This window comes from Falco cherrug, chromosome 5 (assembly GCF_023634085.1).
Source record: "Falco cherrug isolate bFalChe1 chromosome 5, bFalChe1.pri, whole genome shotgun sequence".
Classification (NCBI taxonomy): Eukaryota; Metazoa; Chordata; class Aves; order Falconiformes; family Falconidae; genus Falco; species Falco cherrug.
Window position 1 is genome coordinate 18,312,713 of NC_073701.1, and position 19,587 is coordinate 18,332,299.

The following is a 19,587-nucleotide window of genomic DNA, read 5'->3' on the forward strand; positions in this document are numbered from 1 at the left end:
GAAATACAGGCAAAGCAGTTACATTAGGCCAAACGCTCTTCAGGCTTACTAAGCACTACGTAACCATGCATCTCCATAGACGCATAGTATAATAAAAGCAGAGGTATTATACAGTGTAAGAATACTTTTCCCCCATAAATTGTATCTCAGCACAATTTTAATAAATAATCAAAACTTTACATATTCCTGTTAACAGAGCCTCTATTGGTCCACTTTCAGGATGGCAGCTAAACAACATAATTCTACATTCATTAGCTGATACAAAATAAAGGAACATTTTTCTCCTTTTTTTAGGTCTTAGTGTTACAATTGACTGCAGTCTGATCCTGAAGCACAGGATAAAACAAACTGTAGCCTTGTAAGAATTATGAGTATCTAATTACAGGAGAACATACCTAGAAAATATTAACTGACTGCTCTGCTAGAATCACAAGCTCTACATTAACAAGTAAATATTCATCTTCTAGCATAAAGTCTTTGAAATACAACTGTAAGTTCTTAAACTAAGGAAATCCACTTCCAATTCATTTGCATAAATCGTTTTTTACCAATTCCTAATGAAAATATAGAATTAATAAGTATTAGAAACTACTCAAAAATTTAGTTCATACAAGAGGCAAAGTAAGTGATAATAGTAATTTCTCATGACACACATGATGAAATAAACCAGTCATATTCAAAGAAGGTGAGCCAAAAATTAGAAGATTTTATTTTCTATATTCTATGGGATGTATATACATGTTGATAGCACACTTATGGGGGAAAGGCAAAAGATTTATGTTCAGCAATTTTAAATGCATAGAGGCAAACAAAGAAAAAGAAAAATCATGCAATCATGGTTTGTATAGTCATGATGATTGGTTAAATGGAAAAAATAAACACTCATTATATATGAAAGTACAGTACAGATTCCTTTCTCACGTAATTGAAGTACTTGCAACAGTACAGTTCAACTGAGCTTCTATCTAAACAATGCACATGCTGCAGATTAAATTAGGATCATGGCTCTTCCAGCAATACATGGCATGAAAAGTCCTCTTAAACTAAAGCCCAATGCAAAATTAAAAACTAACATTTCAGAATTCTTAGCACCCATGTTATTAGAACTCTTAGAACTTCTAAAAGGTCCTACAAACTTCAAGTTTTCTGGATTTTTGTTTGACTTAATTTTGAGTCTAAGAGGCAAACTTTGAAATCAACAACCATAGTATCAACAACCAGAAAGGGGGCGGGGCGGGGGGGGGGGGGGGGGGGGCGGGAAGCCACCAACCCCAAAAAACACCAAAACCTACAGCTGTGCCTTCAAAAGCAGGAACATTTCACCATAGGACTCTGCAAATCTGCTCGACTAATCTGTCTTCAGGAGCACGGATGGATCTCTAGAGAGGGCTCCAGAAAGGTTCTAACTGCAGGTTATCAGAACGGTTGAGAAAGCTCTGACTACAACACAGTTTGAACTACTTTTCTGTAAGTTTTTCATGCCAAAAAATAGAAAAAATGCAGTACATCAGCACTTTGTTAGAACCCTCTTTCACTGTGGCTCTGTAATATCAACTGTTCAGTGAGTCAAAAGTGTACTAGTAGTATTTGTCCCTGTATCCATTACACTCACTCAATATGTAACATACTTGCTCTGTCCCTTGAATACAGTTATCCCACATTAATGACTTAAAAAATAATTTGCTTTCCCAGAAGTACAGAAATCAGTGTATGCATATGCCACCTATATGAAACTCCATTAAACCTAAACTACATTTGTATTTTATACATACATATATATACTCACCCTTACATTGTACTAAGGCAGTACGTAGTGACCAAAGTGAGTGATACTCCATGCTCTCAAGCATAAACAAATCCAATGCTTTTTAATCTCTATTGAGATTCAGAAATTACCTTCTGTTTCTGTTCATTTTCATAAGGTTGCAAGTAATTCTAACATATTCAGACTTCGTTTGCCTGATTCTCTACCCTACAAACCAGGCATAAAACTTCAAACTACTAACATAGTTTCATCTCTGCCAATATATCGATACTTGCAAGCCTATATTATCATACATCTTAAAATTAGACCTATGTCTTATCAGTTAATTTCAGCCACAGACAAGTCTGGGTAACTGACTCATGGAACCATTCTGACATACTCCAATTCCATTAACAATGTCTCATTCATTCTGATGCAGATGGAATTGCATCACTTCGTAAGATGGCTTTCTCCCCACCCCACCCCTTTTTTTTTTTCTTTTTTTTAAGCTCATTTATAGGTTTTAGGGTTTTTAGCATTACGTTACTCAAAAACAATTTCCAGCCTCAATTCAAAAATATAAAAGCTATACTTATTGCATGGAAACAGAAATCCCGTAAGAACCAGATGCAGTACTTCCGTATCACAAATCTCCTCTATTACTGCAATGTGCAAAGAACTACCTCAAGGTGATGCAAGCAGAGTATTCCCGTGTGTGAGGAGACATGATGAAACTTAAAAGTTTCCACGCTACAACTGAAGATGGTTAATTATTTTACCAATGCCAATTCACTGCAACATTTCACAGTCCCTTGACTGCAAAGACCCTGAAAGAACTGTTACTGCTTTAATCCTTGCAACTACATAGAGATTTCATAGCTGGCATTTCAGGAAAGCTTGATAAGGTTAAATAAAATCCTCATGAATATTTGTTTAATACAATACTTTAAAAATGTTTGTGTATACACATACATGTATTGCCAGTATTCTTCTGTTCATACATTTCATACACAGACACACAAAATAATGAAAAAGCACATGGAACAAGGCTACACACACATATCATCTGGTGTTAGTGCCGGCTGAACCAGTTCTCATATTCTCTTCCAGCCATTCATTCGTTGCCATCATCGTACCACTCCCTCAGATAATGCTTGTAATGCTCAGGTATGTTCATAGAGCTTTTAGGGCTGAACCAGAGTAGAGAACTAGTCCACATGATAATACTGTTAATTTCCTGGTTAAATTGTTTTTATTCTAAACACATTTACTGTGCCATCTCACAAGGTGACCAAACAACCTTAAAATTTTTCTTCAGCTGACCTGAGGGGATGGGCTGGATAGTAACAAGAAGTCACAAGAAATTAAAGTTGCTTAAGTCAGCATTTCAGCCAAAAGAATCACACAGAGAACTGCGCTCTAACACAACAGTTATCTAGCAGTGCTCTTCAGAGATGGCGATCAACAGATCTCCATTTTGAAAAGGCAGCAGAAAAGATCTCTCAAGCACTTGCAGAATGCAGACATGGAGGAATAAACAGCAATTGTCCAAGTTGAAGCCAACAGAGACACAAAATACCATTAAGGGCAGCATTTGGCCATTTCTACAAAAATGCAAGCCAATTTTTATGTGTAAAGTAAGCTCACATTTGCCCCCTGACGGAAATAGAGCATATACATTTATAGATAGAAATATACACAAAGATAACTGTGCTATAGTTACACTTGCTATCAACATGCACCCTGTGAATTGCTAAAAATATACTAATGTAAAATATAACATATGTATGAGTTTTCCACAGCTGGTGTATTTTACTGGAAGAAATTGAGTAATATTACCCTTCCAACAAAATCTGTTCTGGTTTGCAATTAGAGTTATTTAAGGAACACATTAAAACCACATTTGATCAAAAAACAAAGCTGTGGAGACAAACAGTTAAACAAACTCGTTTAAACATGCCTTAGCATTACCATATACCAAATTAAACTGAGCTAATACTCAAAAGAACTTACTAAATATCTAACACATAACTGAAATGTATTATACATACTGAATTTATTCTTTGTTTTCCCAAATAAATGCTACCCTAACTCAGACAAGTAACTACAGTGCCCTATTTACATGTGCAATATCAAAATAAAAAACCTTGTGTTATTCATTCTATGTAAGTAACTCAACTTTAAGGTAACCCTAAGAGGTAACCATAGGAAAAACACATCCAATATGAAGCTTTCAGAAAGACAGTATGCACGTGGTTTTTGTATCAATTCACAGTCCGCATGCTTGCTAAATCATCATCAACAGACTCAACATTTTATCATCCTATTTTACGGTATTTTTTTCCCACTAGAGAATATACAGGCCTTATAAAAACAATGTGCTAATAATTCAAGCTCTAAAAATACATCAAGTGCTCTTAATATACATTCCTAATTGTTTCTAAAAAGCTTCCTAAGGAAGTAAAAGATCAGCCATGAAATGTCTGAAATGCTAGCAAAATCAAAGGTAAACAGAGAAAAGGCTCTTCTTAAAGCATGTTTTTCAAACTAAAACATTAAAAGCAAATAGCCATGGATTTTTATTTGAAGAGAAATTAAAATTGTAATTGAAATGTATCAACATGCAAAATACTAAGTAAGCAAAAATATGCCGATCTGATAAATGCTCTTAAAATAACAGAACAAGTATTAAAAAAACCTGCATAAACAAGATTACAACGAAATCTGAAGAACCTCACAAAAAAGAAAATCAAAATATTTCAAATAATTGTTTTGAAATCCTCAATACAAGAAAAAAGGGCTACAAAAAGTGTCACACAATGTTTTGGAACATACCCGCCTTCTACAGAACCTATGAGGCGATCCTCCCTTAGCAACGGATAACACAAAAAATGAGAAGAGAATCATCGACTTACTCAAAATGTTAGCTATTCACTTATATTTTACAGATGTCGCTGATTTTGTTTTCAACAAACGTATAGGGTTCTACGTAAGTAGTTCAGACAGTCAGAAACTGTAATTAAACTAGAATTTATTTCAAAATTGCAAAGCAGTCGTATTTCTTCAAGACAGCTCACTAATAACATTTTGACAAAATCAGTATATAATCTATCAAAAAAGTTGCAAGCACGCATTCCAAATTTACACAAAGAATTAAAAAAAGTGTTTTTATTATACAGCCTATTCAGCATAATAACAGATAGCATTTTTAGTCCTATAGAGGTTCTTAAAAGAACTGTAAATCTATAAAGCTTGTTTAGGGCTTGTTTAAGTTACCAGTTTTTAAAGGCTACATGCACACCATACCACGTAGTAGATCGAAGGCTAAGTTATGCATCAAACTACTTTTCAAAATTGAAAGTTTTCACAATTATAACTGGGATTTTCACCTTCTTTAAATCTATTCCAATGTTTCTGAATTCGGCTTCTGTAAAAACTTAACTAAATACATGATAATAAAGAGTTTACCTTACACAGGCATCAGTAACAGAGACTAAAGAACAGTAATTTTCGCTGTAACTATTTCTTGTAACACCAACCGTAATCACTGTGTGTTGTGATTACAGTGCTGTGCACATTACAGTTATTTGCTCCACTTTTCTTAATTCTTTAGTAATATATTAAAATTTGTGTATAAAAGAGCTATTCAACTTCTAACATCTGCAGTAAAAACCTAAAAATTACACATTTAAACAGAAAGTAGCAAGGAACCACTTAATTTACTACAAACTAGATTTTCACTTTAGTAGATCAGAAGTTGTAAGTATAAAATGCCTTACCCTTTGTTCCAGAGCCGACTGAGTCTGTTGTCTTAAAAGAGTTTTAAACGGCCCCCCTTCTTTTCCAGCACTCCCACTGCCCATTCCTGAAGAGTATCAGTACAAATGACATTCAAAGAAACATATTATAATTTGTAATCAAACTTTGATTTAAAAATATATAAAATAGTCATTGAAAACAGTCAAATTATTCCCATAATTCTAATTCTCAGGGAAAAAAATGCTGAGCATCACAGTTTAATTGGCGGGGGGGAGTTGTTTTGGGGTTTGGTTTTCACATGACTAGTGGTGTTCTTTTAGCATTTGGACACCAAAAAAAATTAAGATCTTTTTCTGCTATCAACCTGAAATAAAATTTAAAAAACCCTTCAACATACAAAGACTTAAAGATCTGTGCTTTTTTCCTAAGACACACAACTTGTGGGTTTTTTTCTTGTTACTATTGTGGAGTTTTGCCTATGGTTTCAATATACATCTACCTCCTCTGCTTTTCACAGGTTTCTACATCATCAGATTTTCAGCCCTTACCAAAAAGGGCTGCAAAATCACCACTAAGTCCACACTGTTGAATGATGATTCTCTGACAGATTACTCTAGCCAAGTATCTCTCCCTACTATCATAATTTTTTTAAAAACTAGTAACAATCAGGCTTTCTCAAAGTTTCAGAATAACTAAATCACCTTTCCTAATCACTGGGAAGAGACTATACACATAATTACAGCAGTGAAAAGCAATGCAAATCCTTTGATTTGAGATATAAACTGAAAAAAATTACCGATTAATTTTCTTTAATATCTATGCAATGAAATATTCGCTTATCTGATTCATTCCAAAAAACTAAGGACTACTGCTCAGCATTTAAAACTGCCACACTGATTACTATATTTGCATACGCATAACCTGCAGATTATCTGTAAAATGAAAATAAGAAATAAACTCCAATTTTGCATAATATGGGTAATTTTCTTTCTTTCTTTCTTTCTTTCATATATTTTACTCCCATATATTTTACACCCACCTCCCCAGTACAGGAGCTTTTCTGAAGAGATGGAAAGTTTTAGATACACAAATACCTTCACTATTGAATTAACTGTTATCAAGGAACTGTACTCTTAACTGAGTGTGTCAAGATGCAGGTTATATGTATGACAGAAGGTTATCTGCTCTACGGTTTGAAATCACAAAAGTAAAAAAAATAAACACATACCAAGATTGTGTTTTTCCTAAAGTAAACACAATGCTGGTGAATCAGATTTTCTTGGTAATATTTCATGCCTGAAAACATACTATCATTGGTATTTCTTATATCTAAAACCATTAGTGCTAACTGGACAAAGCAAAAATAAACACCTGAGTTGTACAGGAAATCACAGGATTTTTTTAAAAAAAAAAAAAAGTGTCAGGAGCAGGATGAAATACAAACAGCACAGTGCAAACAGTTATGAATGAAGCCAAGATTATTTTTTTTTACAGAATTTGTAACTAGTTTAACATAACTTGATAGTTTTATCTTCTGATCAAGCATCTAATAAACATGAATGAGATTGTACATATACAAAGTGCAGTTATATGTTTTAACCAGATCTGGAAATAACACCAGACTTAATAATATATGTTAATTCATTCCTAACATTTTCAAGAATTACCAGACTATCATTACCATATAATTAAATATTAAAATAGTATAATTTTTAACAAATATTTTTAGCTGTTCTTGGATAAGGAAACAAAAATAGTATCTGTATAGTCCCATTAAACAAGATTAAATTGCTTTTACTATTTGGCATTGATTCTAAATATCATTGTCAGGGACTATACAATATTTAATACAGACAAACAGCATAAATACTGGACATGAAACAAACTCAAAGAAATACAAACTAATCAAAAGAGTTTCTACAGAAAAAGCAGTAGTATCAACTATTTAAATCTGTGAAATAATGCATGTCAGTGAAATGGAAAAGGAGGCAGTACAAATAAAAAGTTTGTACAGGCTTTGTTAAAAAGATTAAAAAGCTAGCCACCTGATAGTCATTATTTCAATAAATTATGAATGAATTAATGAGCAAGTGCTTGTTCCATGCAAAATATAGGAACAACTGAAAGCAATAAGGGGGGGTAAAACCCCCAGAATTTTAGTCCAATTACCAAAGGAAGCTTTGCAAGGGTAAAGGATAAAGTTCTGCAGCATAAACTACATATGTTTCAAATCCTTAAGAATCCCTGAAGCTGTTTAACGTTTCTGGGGCAGAGGTGAAAGATGGTATGAATAGTCATGTAGCCAGCAGTTTTCAGAGGCTAACTGAACAAAAACAAAAGGTTATAGAAGGCTGTGTGTTAAATGCCCCTATATTAAGTAACAACAACATTTTCTTAAAAGTTTAATTAAAGGCCAGAATAGATTGATCCTACCAGAAGCAGCCAGAAGCAGCTCTTCAGTGAAAGAAACACTTTTCCTCAGAACAACTGGGCTGACATGGCTAGAGTGTAGAGGGTTAAGGCTAGACCCCGAGAGGAGGAGACAGGACTTTTTAAGATGTGGGGAATCACAAGAGAGTGTAGGGGAGCTGGGAAACAGGAAAATCCTAGGTCCCTGTGGGGAAGGTGCTGTGGAGGAAAGTAATAGAGACAAAGAGATGTAGATTCAGAAGATGACTAAAGAAACAGACGGAAGAAATCAAAATGAAGCCTTTTTTTTTTTTTTCTCTCCAAATGAACCAGCACTTACTGCTAAATTATTTCTCAACATACAAAGAAATGGAATGACAATACAGTTCCACAATGTGAATGAGAAGCATATTCTCAAAAATAATGACCTGATTAACTTTAGTTTGAAATTAACTTCTTTAAAAGCCATGGTAATCTAACATTTATTTTAAATTTTCTGCAAAATTTGATAACAAATACTATGGAGTAAAGGCTAAATAACAAAGTCTTCTCACACACTTAATCTGATTGCTTTCATTATTTAGGTACAAAAAGTTATTTTCCAGAGAAGCCATGGATTTGCTTTATGACTCTGAGTTCTAAATCTCGTTGAATTTTAATTTCCCACAAAGAAAAGGAGTTCTGACCTTCTCAATTTCCTCCAAACATATACTATGTCACATCAAAATGTATCACCTGATTAAAATGTCACATTTTTTGTCAGTTTGATATTCTCTTAGTTTGCAGTGGCGTAAATATCACTATTCACAGAAGTCGTCCAATTTCAAACCAAAACAAGCTTTCTCAGCACAGAATAATTTCCCCTTATATTTAGACCAGATACAGATGAGAATGGATAACACAAACACAACTGTATTTTATAAAAGACACTAAGATCCTGATTTGGAGCTACTGAAAACTAGATGCTTAAGCAGATCCAAGTTTCAATCTCCTGTATTTAGTTACTCATATTGTGAAATTGTGGTATCTGCACTCTTTTTCCAGGTTAGTCTCCATCTCAAACATGTGAACACACTAGCTACCTGACTGAGAAAGAGAGGAACAAACTGTACTGCAAAAACATCAGAAAATACTTCATTTCTCACATCAGCCAATCTTGAGTAATGAGTATCTCAAATTTGATGTTTAATGTGTCATGTGAGATGTTTGCATTTCTTTTTTTTTTTTTTTTTTTTTTCAAAACTAGCATCACCAACATTCATACTGAAATATTCCAACACAGTAACAGTCTTAGGAAATGAAAACAGATGGCTAAACATATACAGTGAATTGTTAAAAACAACATACTGAATTTAGTATGTTACGGAAGTATCTTGTGTACATCATCGAATTTTTGGTAAAAGGTAAAACAAATGACTCAAGAGGTACGGTCCTTTTACGCTATTAAAATTCAAAACCTAGTATGTCACATCAAGACACAGAGTTTTTAAATGCAACCAGCAAATCCTCTTTAGACAAGCTTCAGTAGCAGAGTTAAAAGCCGCTAAAAAGACAGTGCTAGCAAGCAAAAGTATGCCCACTATTAACTTTAACACTAAAAAGATAGCTAAAAAGTATCTTTATATACTTGAAAAATGCCTAAAAATAAGAGGTACCAATTACACAATCTGCTTCAGTTCTGAATGAACTGACGACTAAAGACGAGAGGGTCCATTCACCTACAGAACATCACCAGGAACGATATTAAGGTTGCTGCTTTAAAACTTTACAAATTCATAACGAGTTGCCACCTTCATGAATTCAGAACATTTACATCTATAAAGATGACCATGTATGTTACATTTAAATTCTTAATACAACACGATCCTTACCAAGGAAAATCTGACCAAAAGAAACAGGTTTTCAAATATTCAGTAAACCAAACACATGAATTTGTGGTTCTCCCGCATAAAAAGCATCCAGTTATATTTCTAGGTCCTTTAAACAAGGGACCACCACAGGTTATCCACAGAACACTCACCACTTACACAAAAGAACAACAACAACAAAAAAAAAAAGTGTCCTTTTGCTTGTGTTTTTAAAAAGGGCAGAGAAGACAGTACTAAGACATCTTCCTAATTGGGAATATTTTTTAACAGATACCTAGGGAATAAACTAGTTAAAATATTTACTAGAACTGCATTTGAAGGCAACATTTAACTTGTCAGCTTGAAAAAATAATTGCAAGGGGTGCTATCAAGTAAAGCTGAACCAACTACTTCAATATGCGTAAAAGTTTTCTAGATTAGATGGAGACAAGAATGTTCTGAGCTTCAAATACCACAACTTAAAACAGCATTTAAAAGGCAACCAAACTTTTATAAACAATTCTGCAAAATATTTTGCCCTACAGTAGCAAAACTGGTCACAAAATGGAGAATAAACAGATAATAATTCTTTGAGCTGTGCTGACATTACTGACATGATTCTAACCACAGACTGAAAAAAAAGGAGGGAGAAAACAAGTCGAAGAAATAATGATAGACCAATGAAGAAAGAAAAATGCCTTTTTGAAGATGTCTGGAGTATAATTTAATTCACTTTCAAAATGTATAGCCATTTCCATATGCCAAGGAGATAAAAAAAAGACAGCAGCTGCTACATTTCTAGTATTGCATTTGCAAAAAGGAGTTAAAAATCACAGAAAAATGTATACAATATACTTATCGTACAACACATTAGGCTTGAAGACTACATATTAGTAACACTGTCCTTAACGTACCATGGTAAGAAATGCACTCCCATGATTTGTAATATGAAATGGAGGAAATAAGAAAAAGGCAAGTACTTTGGACTCCCTTAATGTGCTAAGATGTTTTATTTTGACTTGAATACAGTTGTGTCACAGATGTCATTTTAACTTTATCTGGAAGAGTGGAAATATAGGCAGGATTTAAATTTTCACCCTAGTGAAACCTCTTCAAGCTTGAGGTGTGATATCTGAAGTCTCCAATTTCCACATCATTTTGATAACTTAAATGCCAAAAAGCAAAAAGGGGTTGAATGAAAATATAAAAAGAGAAACAGAAATAAAAAAAAAAAGTGGGTGGAAGCGCCTTACCAGTTTTGGGTGTCAAACTCAAATCTGTGTCAGAAGAAGAGGACTGTCGACTGTAGGACTTGGAAGGTGAAAAGGAATAGGTTTGGTTTTTCAGAGGGGTGGAGGGTCCTGATGAATGAGTATTGGGATTGGGATCTTCATTGAAGGGAATCCTGCCAGAAGAAGGTGGAAACATATTCAGTAATCCTGTGCCAAAGGACCTGGCTGACAGCAGCATGATCCAAACACCAGGATGGGATTGGGGCAGGGCCAGCAGCTATTCCTTAGGTGCGAGACTGGGGATGAGGCCAGCGGCAAAGAAATGCTGTTTTACCCATTCAGCATTCTACAGATAGATGCTGATAATCTACAATGAAACAATTAAGCCAAATGAAAGGCATGAGATGTGACAAAAAAATTATATATATGCAAAATAAGAAATTGAAAACCGTTTATGGCTTAAAAATCTGGTCAAATACACAATGCTTTGAGTTAGTTTAATAAAGAAAAAATGATTTCAAATTATATTTGTGTTTATACATATTCGTACATTTATGTATATACACACATATGCATTTTAAGAAAAAAAAAAAAAATGTTTCCTTATCCTATAGCATCAGCAGCATGCCACAGCTAAAAACAGAGCAAAGAGGAGAATCTTTACGGGAACAACTATATTGACAAACAGTTCACTTATGCACAGATTGACTTACCTGATATCTAAAACCATCTCTTCCACAAATGGCACATAACCTTCCTACAACCACTTTAAAACCTAAATACCATATCTGAATTATTCTTGAAAGCAATTATGAACTCCAATCAAAACATTATTTCCTCCAATAACTGTAAAATAATGAATGTTCCCCAGATATATCAACTTATTTTTAATTTCGTAGGAAGTAACCATGTTAAAAAGAAATGAAGAGTGTGGCTTTGTGGAAGAGACTGATGCATTTTCAAGAAACTATTGCCTTTATTTCAGCAGCTGCACACAGGGTAGTTCTTCACTGACAACAGGTGTCTCCATGAGAAAATGAGGAGAAAAGATGGGTGGTACCTGCCTACACTGCCTGCCTGCCTGCACTTTGCGACCACTGTGCCTGTGGCCTGCCTCTCCCCAGCTCTTGAGTCTGAGCAGTCTCGTACCAGTGTAGATGAGAGTGGGAACAGACACAGAGAAGTTCTGAGTAAGTCGTGAGCCAGTAGCAGTGTGAATTGGGCTGTTGTGAGTCGAGCGGCATCCATGGCTTGGCGGATGAACCAGCGGAGACCTGAGAGAATTTGCAGCCAAGGTGGAAGAAAAGAAAACAATACATACAAACAGGTTGCAAAGTTATGTTATAAATTATTTCAGGGAAGTTTAGCTAGAGGAGATCTCTTACTTTAAGCAGACTCTAAGAATTTAAATTCCTAGCATGCAAGAGTCCAGATGAAATAAAAAGAGAGAAAGGAACGGCTTAAGTACTAGCTCATGAACGTGAATCTTTGGCAACAGGGCATCAAGTTAGTAAAGCCAAGAGTAAGAAGTATTAGATGATTTGAGAAACATTCCCATTTTTTGCACTGAGGGACAATGATTCTGACAATATCCACCACCAAGCTGAACATGGATTACTTGGGGGGTGGAATTTCAACATTTTGCTCAGAGTGAAAGCTACTGATTTATTTAGGAATGCCTTTTAAATTAGTAGTTACCAGGTCCACCTCTGGTTTTTCTTTTTTAAATCACCACTGTTATTTTATGCTGCATTGTATCCAAAAGCTCTTTTGATGGCAATTTTTTTAAATTAAGACAAGTAAACAAGCTATGATATGAAATAGAAACCAGTAATTTTGAGAAGTCAGAGCATATTGATGCCTACATGACAAAAATACCCAATTACTATTGTAATGACAAAACAGTTTAAGTTAATGAAAATGGCTAATTCAAGTAATACCTCTGGAAACACAGCATTAGTAGTATGCTTTTTGGTGTTTTTTTCCTTCCAGAAATTGGATTGCTCTACCAAACAGAAAAATTTATCCAAGCAACAAAGTAGTAACAATTCAAAGACAACTGCAAGTATTTTTCTATTTGTACAAACATTAAAAAATTGCATTTTTAATGTGTTTGGTGCTGCAGTAAATATAACTAAAGATCAAGAAATTCTACCTCTCATCATAAAATGTTTTCTCTGCAAGTACACTGTTCAACTACCTGTTTTGCAATAGCCCTACTTATTCTGCAACAGAAAAAAAGCAAATCACCAAAAAAAAAAAAAAAAAAGACTACTTCAGGGTCATTCTCTAAATGACTGACAAAATGTATCTTCTCTTATATGCTCAGCAGAAACGCTCAAACTTGATTGTACTGAACTTGGAAAATCTTGAACAGAAAGTATATCATAAAAAGCCCTCAAAAATATTTATTGTACAAACACAAGAGTCAAAGCAGAACTAATTATTAGTTAGGAAACTGGTGGATCACAACCCAAGGATACATAATACCGTTGCTACAGAAATTCAAAAAAGCCATATTAAGTAAGGATTACCGCTCCAGCTTCTAAAGAAATAACCTAAGTAAACCAACCTAAAACATTTCAAAACTGTGGAATATAAACTGAGTTGCAGACAAATAAAACTACAAAAGAAAAACAAATTCTGGGGAAAAAAATAAATAACACTGATTATGTAAAACTGAATGAATACGAAAAGAGAGATGAAACTCATTTCCCTACAAACTCGTAATTCATACTTACTCCTTCATTTCTTTGGATGGGGAGTTACATGCAGGTAAAAACGCTGATGTGTTACTTAATTTATCCAACGTGCAGGCTGTTCCTATGGCTCGCACTACTAGTCCAGACTCTCCCTCCAAATCAAAACACTGCAAATAACCAACAACAGCATTTCCTCTCATTTCAAGCACCTTCAAGCCAATCTTCCTTTGTAGTTCACCTAAAAAACAGAGGGTAAAGAGCTCATAATTGTAGTGAACTTTCCCTATGCTCTTTTGTGGTCTTCAGCCTTTGTTTTTGGAAATGCCAACCACATCAGTAAAACAGTTTAATAGATCCAAATTTTACAATATTATGCCAAGCAGCTGGTCACAATCTCTGTCTCCTGTAACACAGTGTGATATTCGTAATTTGCACAGCTTTTTTTCCTTTTTACTCCAAATCTATCTGATTGCCAAAACAACATGTTATTTCAGAAATGTTTTTCTCAGGTGTTTTTTTTTTCATTAGGTTTTCCCTTTTTTAATTGGCGGCAGCGGTGGGGGGGCAGATATGGTCAAGGTGTGTGCTGGAACACATGTCAAGTTTCTAAATACTCCTTCACCCAGTTCAGAACAATGCAACATCTTTGAAATCCACGTGGATAAGCACCTATAATTTTTTTATTTACAAATTTACTTAAGCTTGTTTCAACCTCATTCATACTTCTCACTCTTTTTAAATTAATACTGTTTAATACGGCAGCCTCATCTACAAAATTTAACACCAAATAAACAGAACACCATAACAAATATACCACACAATCGCTGCAAACAAGACCGCCACTTCTTTTGTATTAGCTGCAGACAAAGACTGAAAGACTGTAACTGTAAGACAGTGGTCTGCCATAGATGCTTACTTAGCAGAATGTTTTAAAAAAAGTAAATTCATTGATCTATGTAGTTAGATAGCCTTGGTAATACTAGGTGGGAAATGCCATCTCCCTTCTGATGAAATATTTCCAAAATTCTCCATTAACAAACTGACAAGCCTCACTGTCACAGAAGATAGCACAACAGTCCCAATGTCAATGATGCTATGAAATCAAGTGGAATGAGATTACCACTACTGCTTCCTAGAAGCTTGGTCTTAATATTACCAGAACAGGATCCCACTGCAAAATTCTTAACAGAGGCTGAAATTATGCCTGTACTGGTCTCGAAAAATCTCTAAGATTGAAGTAGAGTACGAAAGTTTCTAGCTGAGTGAAAATTGCTATGGATTTCGTTCAAGCCAAGGTTGAGACTGAATTCTTTTCTTCCATCTATAACGCATAGTAAGTATGACAGAGATCTATGAAACAGCCTGGGTCATTCTCAGAAGCTACAGATTTCTTCAGGATTCTTTAGATGTGGCCAACAGTAACAAAGATGGCAATGTGAGACATGAAACAGTATTGTTATGAGGTCTTTTGAGTTTTTGCCTCTTAACCACTGCCATGAATAAAAATATTAATAAAATGTAGCAGAATACTTGCACATGTGCTACTTTATCCACTTTCACTATTTATGCAAGGCAAGAGATATGCAAACATTAATCCTGTAAACTGACACACCACAGAACCTACATTAAAAACTTCATTAAAAGTGAATTCATGTCAGTTATGACAATATTGGTTTTTTCACATTTTTCCTCAAAATGTGTCGGCTTTCCTAATAAAGACACCAAGTAACATCTCCATTATCTCTCTTACGTTGCCCCACTTACTAAAGATACATGCTTGCAAAAACCAACTCACTTTTTTTCAGTATCTTCCTTAAAATACAGCTGTATCTATAAGAAACCTGACAATATTAAGAGCCCATTAGAGAACTTAAACCACTCCCTATCATTCTAGTGGCTATTTTTCATCATTTCTTTGTATTCCTTAGACTTTCAATATTGTCCACCTCTATCAATTGGCTCGTCTTAGTGTGCAAGTCCTAGAGTAGGGGTGTTTTGTTCTGTTCTGTTGGCACTGACACAGGAGGATCTTAGTTCACAACTGCTGTTCATAAGCATCAGTAATACAAAAAAACAAATGCAAAAAATTATCTGTGAAGATACTTGATACAGTGGAAACATCAACTGATTCTAAGCACTGGTCTCTTCAGTAACTGCAGGTACATCCTGCGGAAGTGAGGCAAGACAATACAGAAGTATGCTTGAGAAGCAATGAACCAATCTTGACTTCAAAAAGATGGGATGAGTAAGATAAGTGTTAATACACACTGTATCTGAGATGGTGTCTATTTGTTCACATACTTCAAAGAGTTCAAAGACGGTGGAGTAGTTTATATTTTAACTGCGTCAAAATTCTAGTAATACTCTTCATATGGGTTAAGAACATCTTTGAGAATGTTCCATAGGTTTCTTTAACCTTGCTAAAAAAACCCAACAAATTAGACAGCAGCATGGCCTCACCACAAAGGAGAAGAAAAAAACAAAACAGTCAGCCATACTGGCCATCAGTAAGGACAACAGAACCTTCAGAAACAGAAGACACTGTGAACTGAAAAATAAACATAATACCAAAAATCATATACAATATTGTCTTAAGCAAGTCACTTGTTTAAATGCTAGTTTTAAAAGCAGCAGTAACCACTACAGTCTACATGTTTAATACCTGACATAAGTGAAATAAGTCTTTGTCTAGCCTCATTCGATGCCCTTGGTGTACGAATTCGGTCTATCCACTGGTATTCTGGGTCTTCATTAACCACAAGCTCTTCCACAAATCCATGAATTATTACTGCTCTGTAACACTTAGGAATAGATGTAGCTGTTAAAAAAAATACAAAAGTGGAAGGCATCAGTCTATGAGCCAAGAATTCCAAAAAACCCCATGAAATTACACATAACAGTTACATGAACAATTCCAGAAAGTAATCCACACTATTTTCTGTAAAATGTGGACATATCCAAGCAGTTTTGTTCTGGGAGACCCTGGAACACCAATAACCGTCCAGTGTATCAGTTACAACATACCATTATGAAACCTTTCCACTTTGTGCTTCTTTAACAGGATATACACCCAAAATAACACAGTGAGTATATACATATGCACTGAAATGCAACTTAGGAAAAGCAGAGAATAACTTATTTGCATTGTTTTGAAATATGAAAAGCAAAAAATTATTAAAAAAACAAACAAACAAACTAAATTTCCTGCATTTACTACTGGCTTCAATGTAATCTCCACTGGCCTTAGACAATGAGCTGGTGAAAGAAGAGAAACTGACAGAATAGGGAAAGAAAGAAAGAAGGGAGGGGAAGTTTTCTGTTCAAATGAATTTTTTTCCTCTACTTACTGCAAAAAAATTTGACTCCACAGGATGACTGCCTGAATCTGTTTAAATCGTTGAAGAGATCTACCTTCACCACCACATTGATCTCCCCGCGTATACCTATTAATAAAAGACATGAAAAATGAGAAGCTGTATCACAAACAAATACAAAACTAGCCCTATTAATTATTGCCTATTATTAGTAATCAATGCACTTTCTACTACCCATGAGTTAGTTTTTCTGCAAAGAATGTACTATAACCCTGCTAGAGCCACTCGGATCAACTGGCAGTTCACCTGTTAATTCTAGCCTAGGCCAGAGGAGCAGGAAGATACTTCCTTGCCTCTCAGGTCTGCTGCAGAGACACTGTCTCAGAGGAATTTTCTAGTTCAGCCTTTGAGGCTGAAGCTATGCAAGCAACAGTCCTCAAATACCTGCTGCACTGAACAGGGTTTCAGACGTAAGACAGGATTGGGAAAAAGAGAAGCCATTAGCCGCCTGATACTGCAGTGGCCTCTGCTGCAGTCTCTCTGCTCCTTTGCCCTGTACCATCAGTGCAGGAAGGGTATAAAATCAGTATCTAAGTACCATGACTGTCCCAACAGATAAGTGGAAGAAATATTCCCAAACTCACTTGAATACAGATGTCTTGATACTGGAGTCCTGTCCACATCAAAAAGCTCTGACCAACACCAAATAAGATTTTAAATTTTCTCCCTAAAATGTTTTCAAAATCACAGTAAAGCTAGTCTCCAAAGCTGAACCCAATGAGAAAATTTATGGCTCTTTCTAGAACCACAAAGTGGCACAGTAAATGTCTATAAAACACTTTAACTATGAGAAGAAATGTATAAAAAAATAAGGTATTACAGACTTTTTAGACAAAAGTTTAATTTTTGGCCTCAATTAAACCTTACTAATAACGAAGTATTTCCTCAACACAGCCATTTTTTTATTTTTCTACTTCCCTATTCTGAGCTTTTTCTTCTTCTTCCCCATCCAGTAACAAAATCATTTCACATATTACAGGTTCTGACATATTGAGGACTAAAATTCTTGGTAAGTCTGATCTCTAGTATCTTCAGATGCGTTTATCACTTAAATATATGACACTCTAATAAAAACATCAGATCTGTAATTGAGTCTGACATTATTGCAATAGTCAGCTAGATTCTATCTTCCAAAACACAACAGAAAGAAATCTTCAGTTACTATAACAGGAAATGCCTCAGGCCCATATATTTTCTTGGATAATCATGTTGAGGTGCAAAACAAAAGATTTTTTAATAAAAATTTATAAACAACAGTGGGTTTTTTTAGGAAGCACCAATTAATGTTTGCCAAAGATCAAGATAATTAGAATCTACTGCTATAAGCATGAAAACATAAGAATTCTAATTTTAGTTAAATAGAAAAAAAGCTGTGAAATAATAACAGATCTAGAAAATTACAGAAAATCTAACTCTGACATGCAAGTTGTACACATCCTGAGACAAGTATTCCCTAATTTAACTTCAAAAGAAAACATACAATAGAAAGATGGGACTAGAATAAAAGGGTAAGAAAACATGTATTATTTCTCAGAAAAAACACCTTCAGTATAACTGTTTTAAATGTAAAAAAATACTTTTCATCAGTTATGCCGATCTTCTAGTAAATACCATTAATTATTTCCATACAACAATTCATGATTAGCTTTTAACACAGTTAGATCATTTAATGCATACTGGATACTGAACAAGGGTGGTAATGACAACCACACAGATGTTCTGCAGTAAGGTACGCAAGCAGCAAGCTAATTCCTGTAAACTAACCTCGACCTTCTGGGACCAAAGCTGTGTTTCATTAAAATCAAAGGCAAAAATATCATTAACTTCATTTTCTCATACCTTCTGGACATTTGGATGAAATCTACCTAGCACTGACAGTACCTTCCGCAGTGAAAAGGAATTTCATCCTGTATTTTATGTTGAAGATATGTCACACCCTGTCCCTCCATCTCAAATGAAGTTTATCCCAGAACCTAGGAAGGCACATCCCAACTGACTTCAAAAAAAGTATATTCTTTTAGTAAACAGGTGGTAATAAGAACAGTACGTTTGGGTCTTTTTTTTTAATCTAAATTTCACAGTAACTATTTTAAACATCATGTGAAGATTTTTTTCCACTTGTCACAAGCTCTGTGGAAGGCGTTCTGCCAAGCACTAGCCTGAACTACTATGCCAGAAATTTTCTCATGCCAGAAATAAGGAAAAAAACTGCCAGAAAAGCAGCTTCCTAGGTCCCAAGGCTAAAATTATTACAAATTTCTGAAGACAGCTTACAGAAATGAAGATTGTAAGAAGCAGATTACATCTCAAACAACACTGCTTTACTTTTAAATTAGCAAATCTTACCATGGATGGTATCATAAATTGGAAACCATCCTGAAATAACTGTAGCTGCTTCACTATACAGCAAAGGATCAATATCTATGTACACTTTGCCAATGGCATCATTAGCGCTGTAGGTATCATGATCAAGAACGGTGATCTGAAGAGGTTCATCTTGTAGCTCTTCATCATCTACCT

General features: G+C 34.8%; 1 protein-coding gene across 23 annotated transcripts in view; it reads right to left on the minus strand.

The window, feature by feature from the left end:
• The window catches only part of C2CD5 (C2 calcium dependent domain containing 5), a 67,369-nt gene that overhangs the window by 41,595 nt on the left and 6,187 nt on the right, over window positions 1-19,587 (minus strand). For 13 of the 23 annotated variants that reach the window (XM_055711413.1, XM_055711412.1, XM_055711409.1 and 10 more), the window contains 6 exons: window positions 19,414-19,585; window positions 17,041-17,136; window positions 16,356-16,511; window positions 13,733-13,931; window positions 11,013-11,164; window positions 5,524-5,609 (listed from right to left, as the gene is read on the minus strand). In XM_055711413.1, coding sequence (XP_055567388.1) covers window positions 5,524-5,609; window positions 11,013-11,164; window positions 13,733-13,931; window positions 16,356-16,511; window positions 17,041-17,136; window positions 19,414-19,585 — 861 coding nt within the window. Of the gene's footprint in view, window positions 1-5,523; window positions 5,610-7,936; window positions 8,132-11,012; window positions 11,165-12,140; window positions 12,266-12,931; window positions 12,997-13,732; window positions 13,932-16,355; window positions 16,512-17,040; window positions 17,137-19,413; window positions 19,586-19,587 lie in introns of those variants that run through there. The other 10 variants (XM_055711401.1, XM_055711408.1, XM_055711414.1 and 7 more) reach the window with 7 other exon arrangements.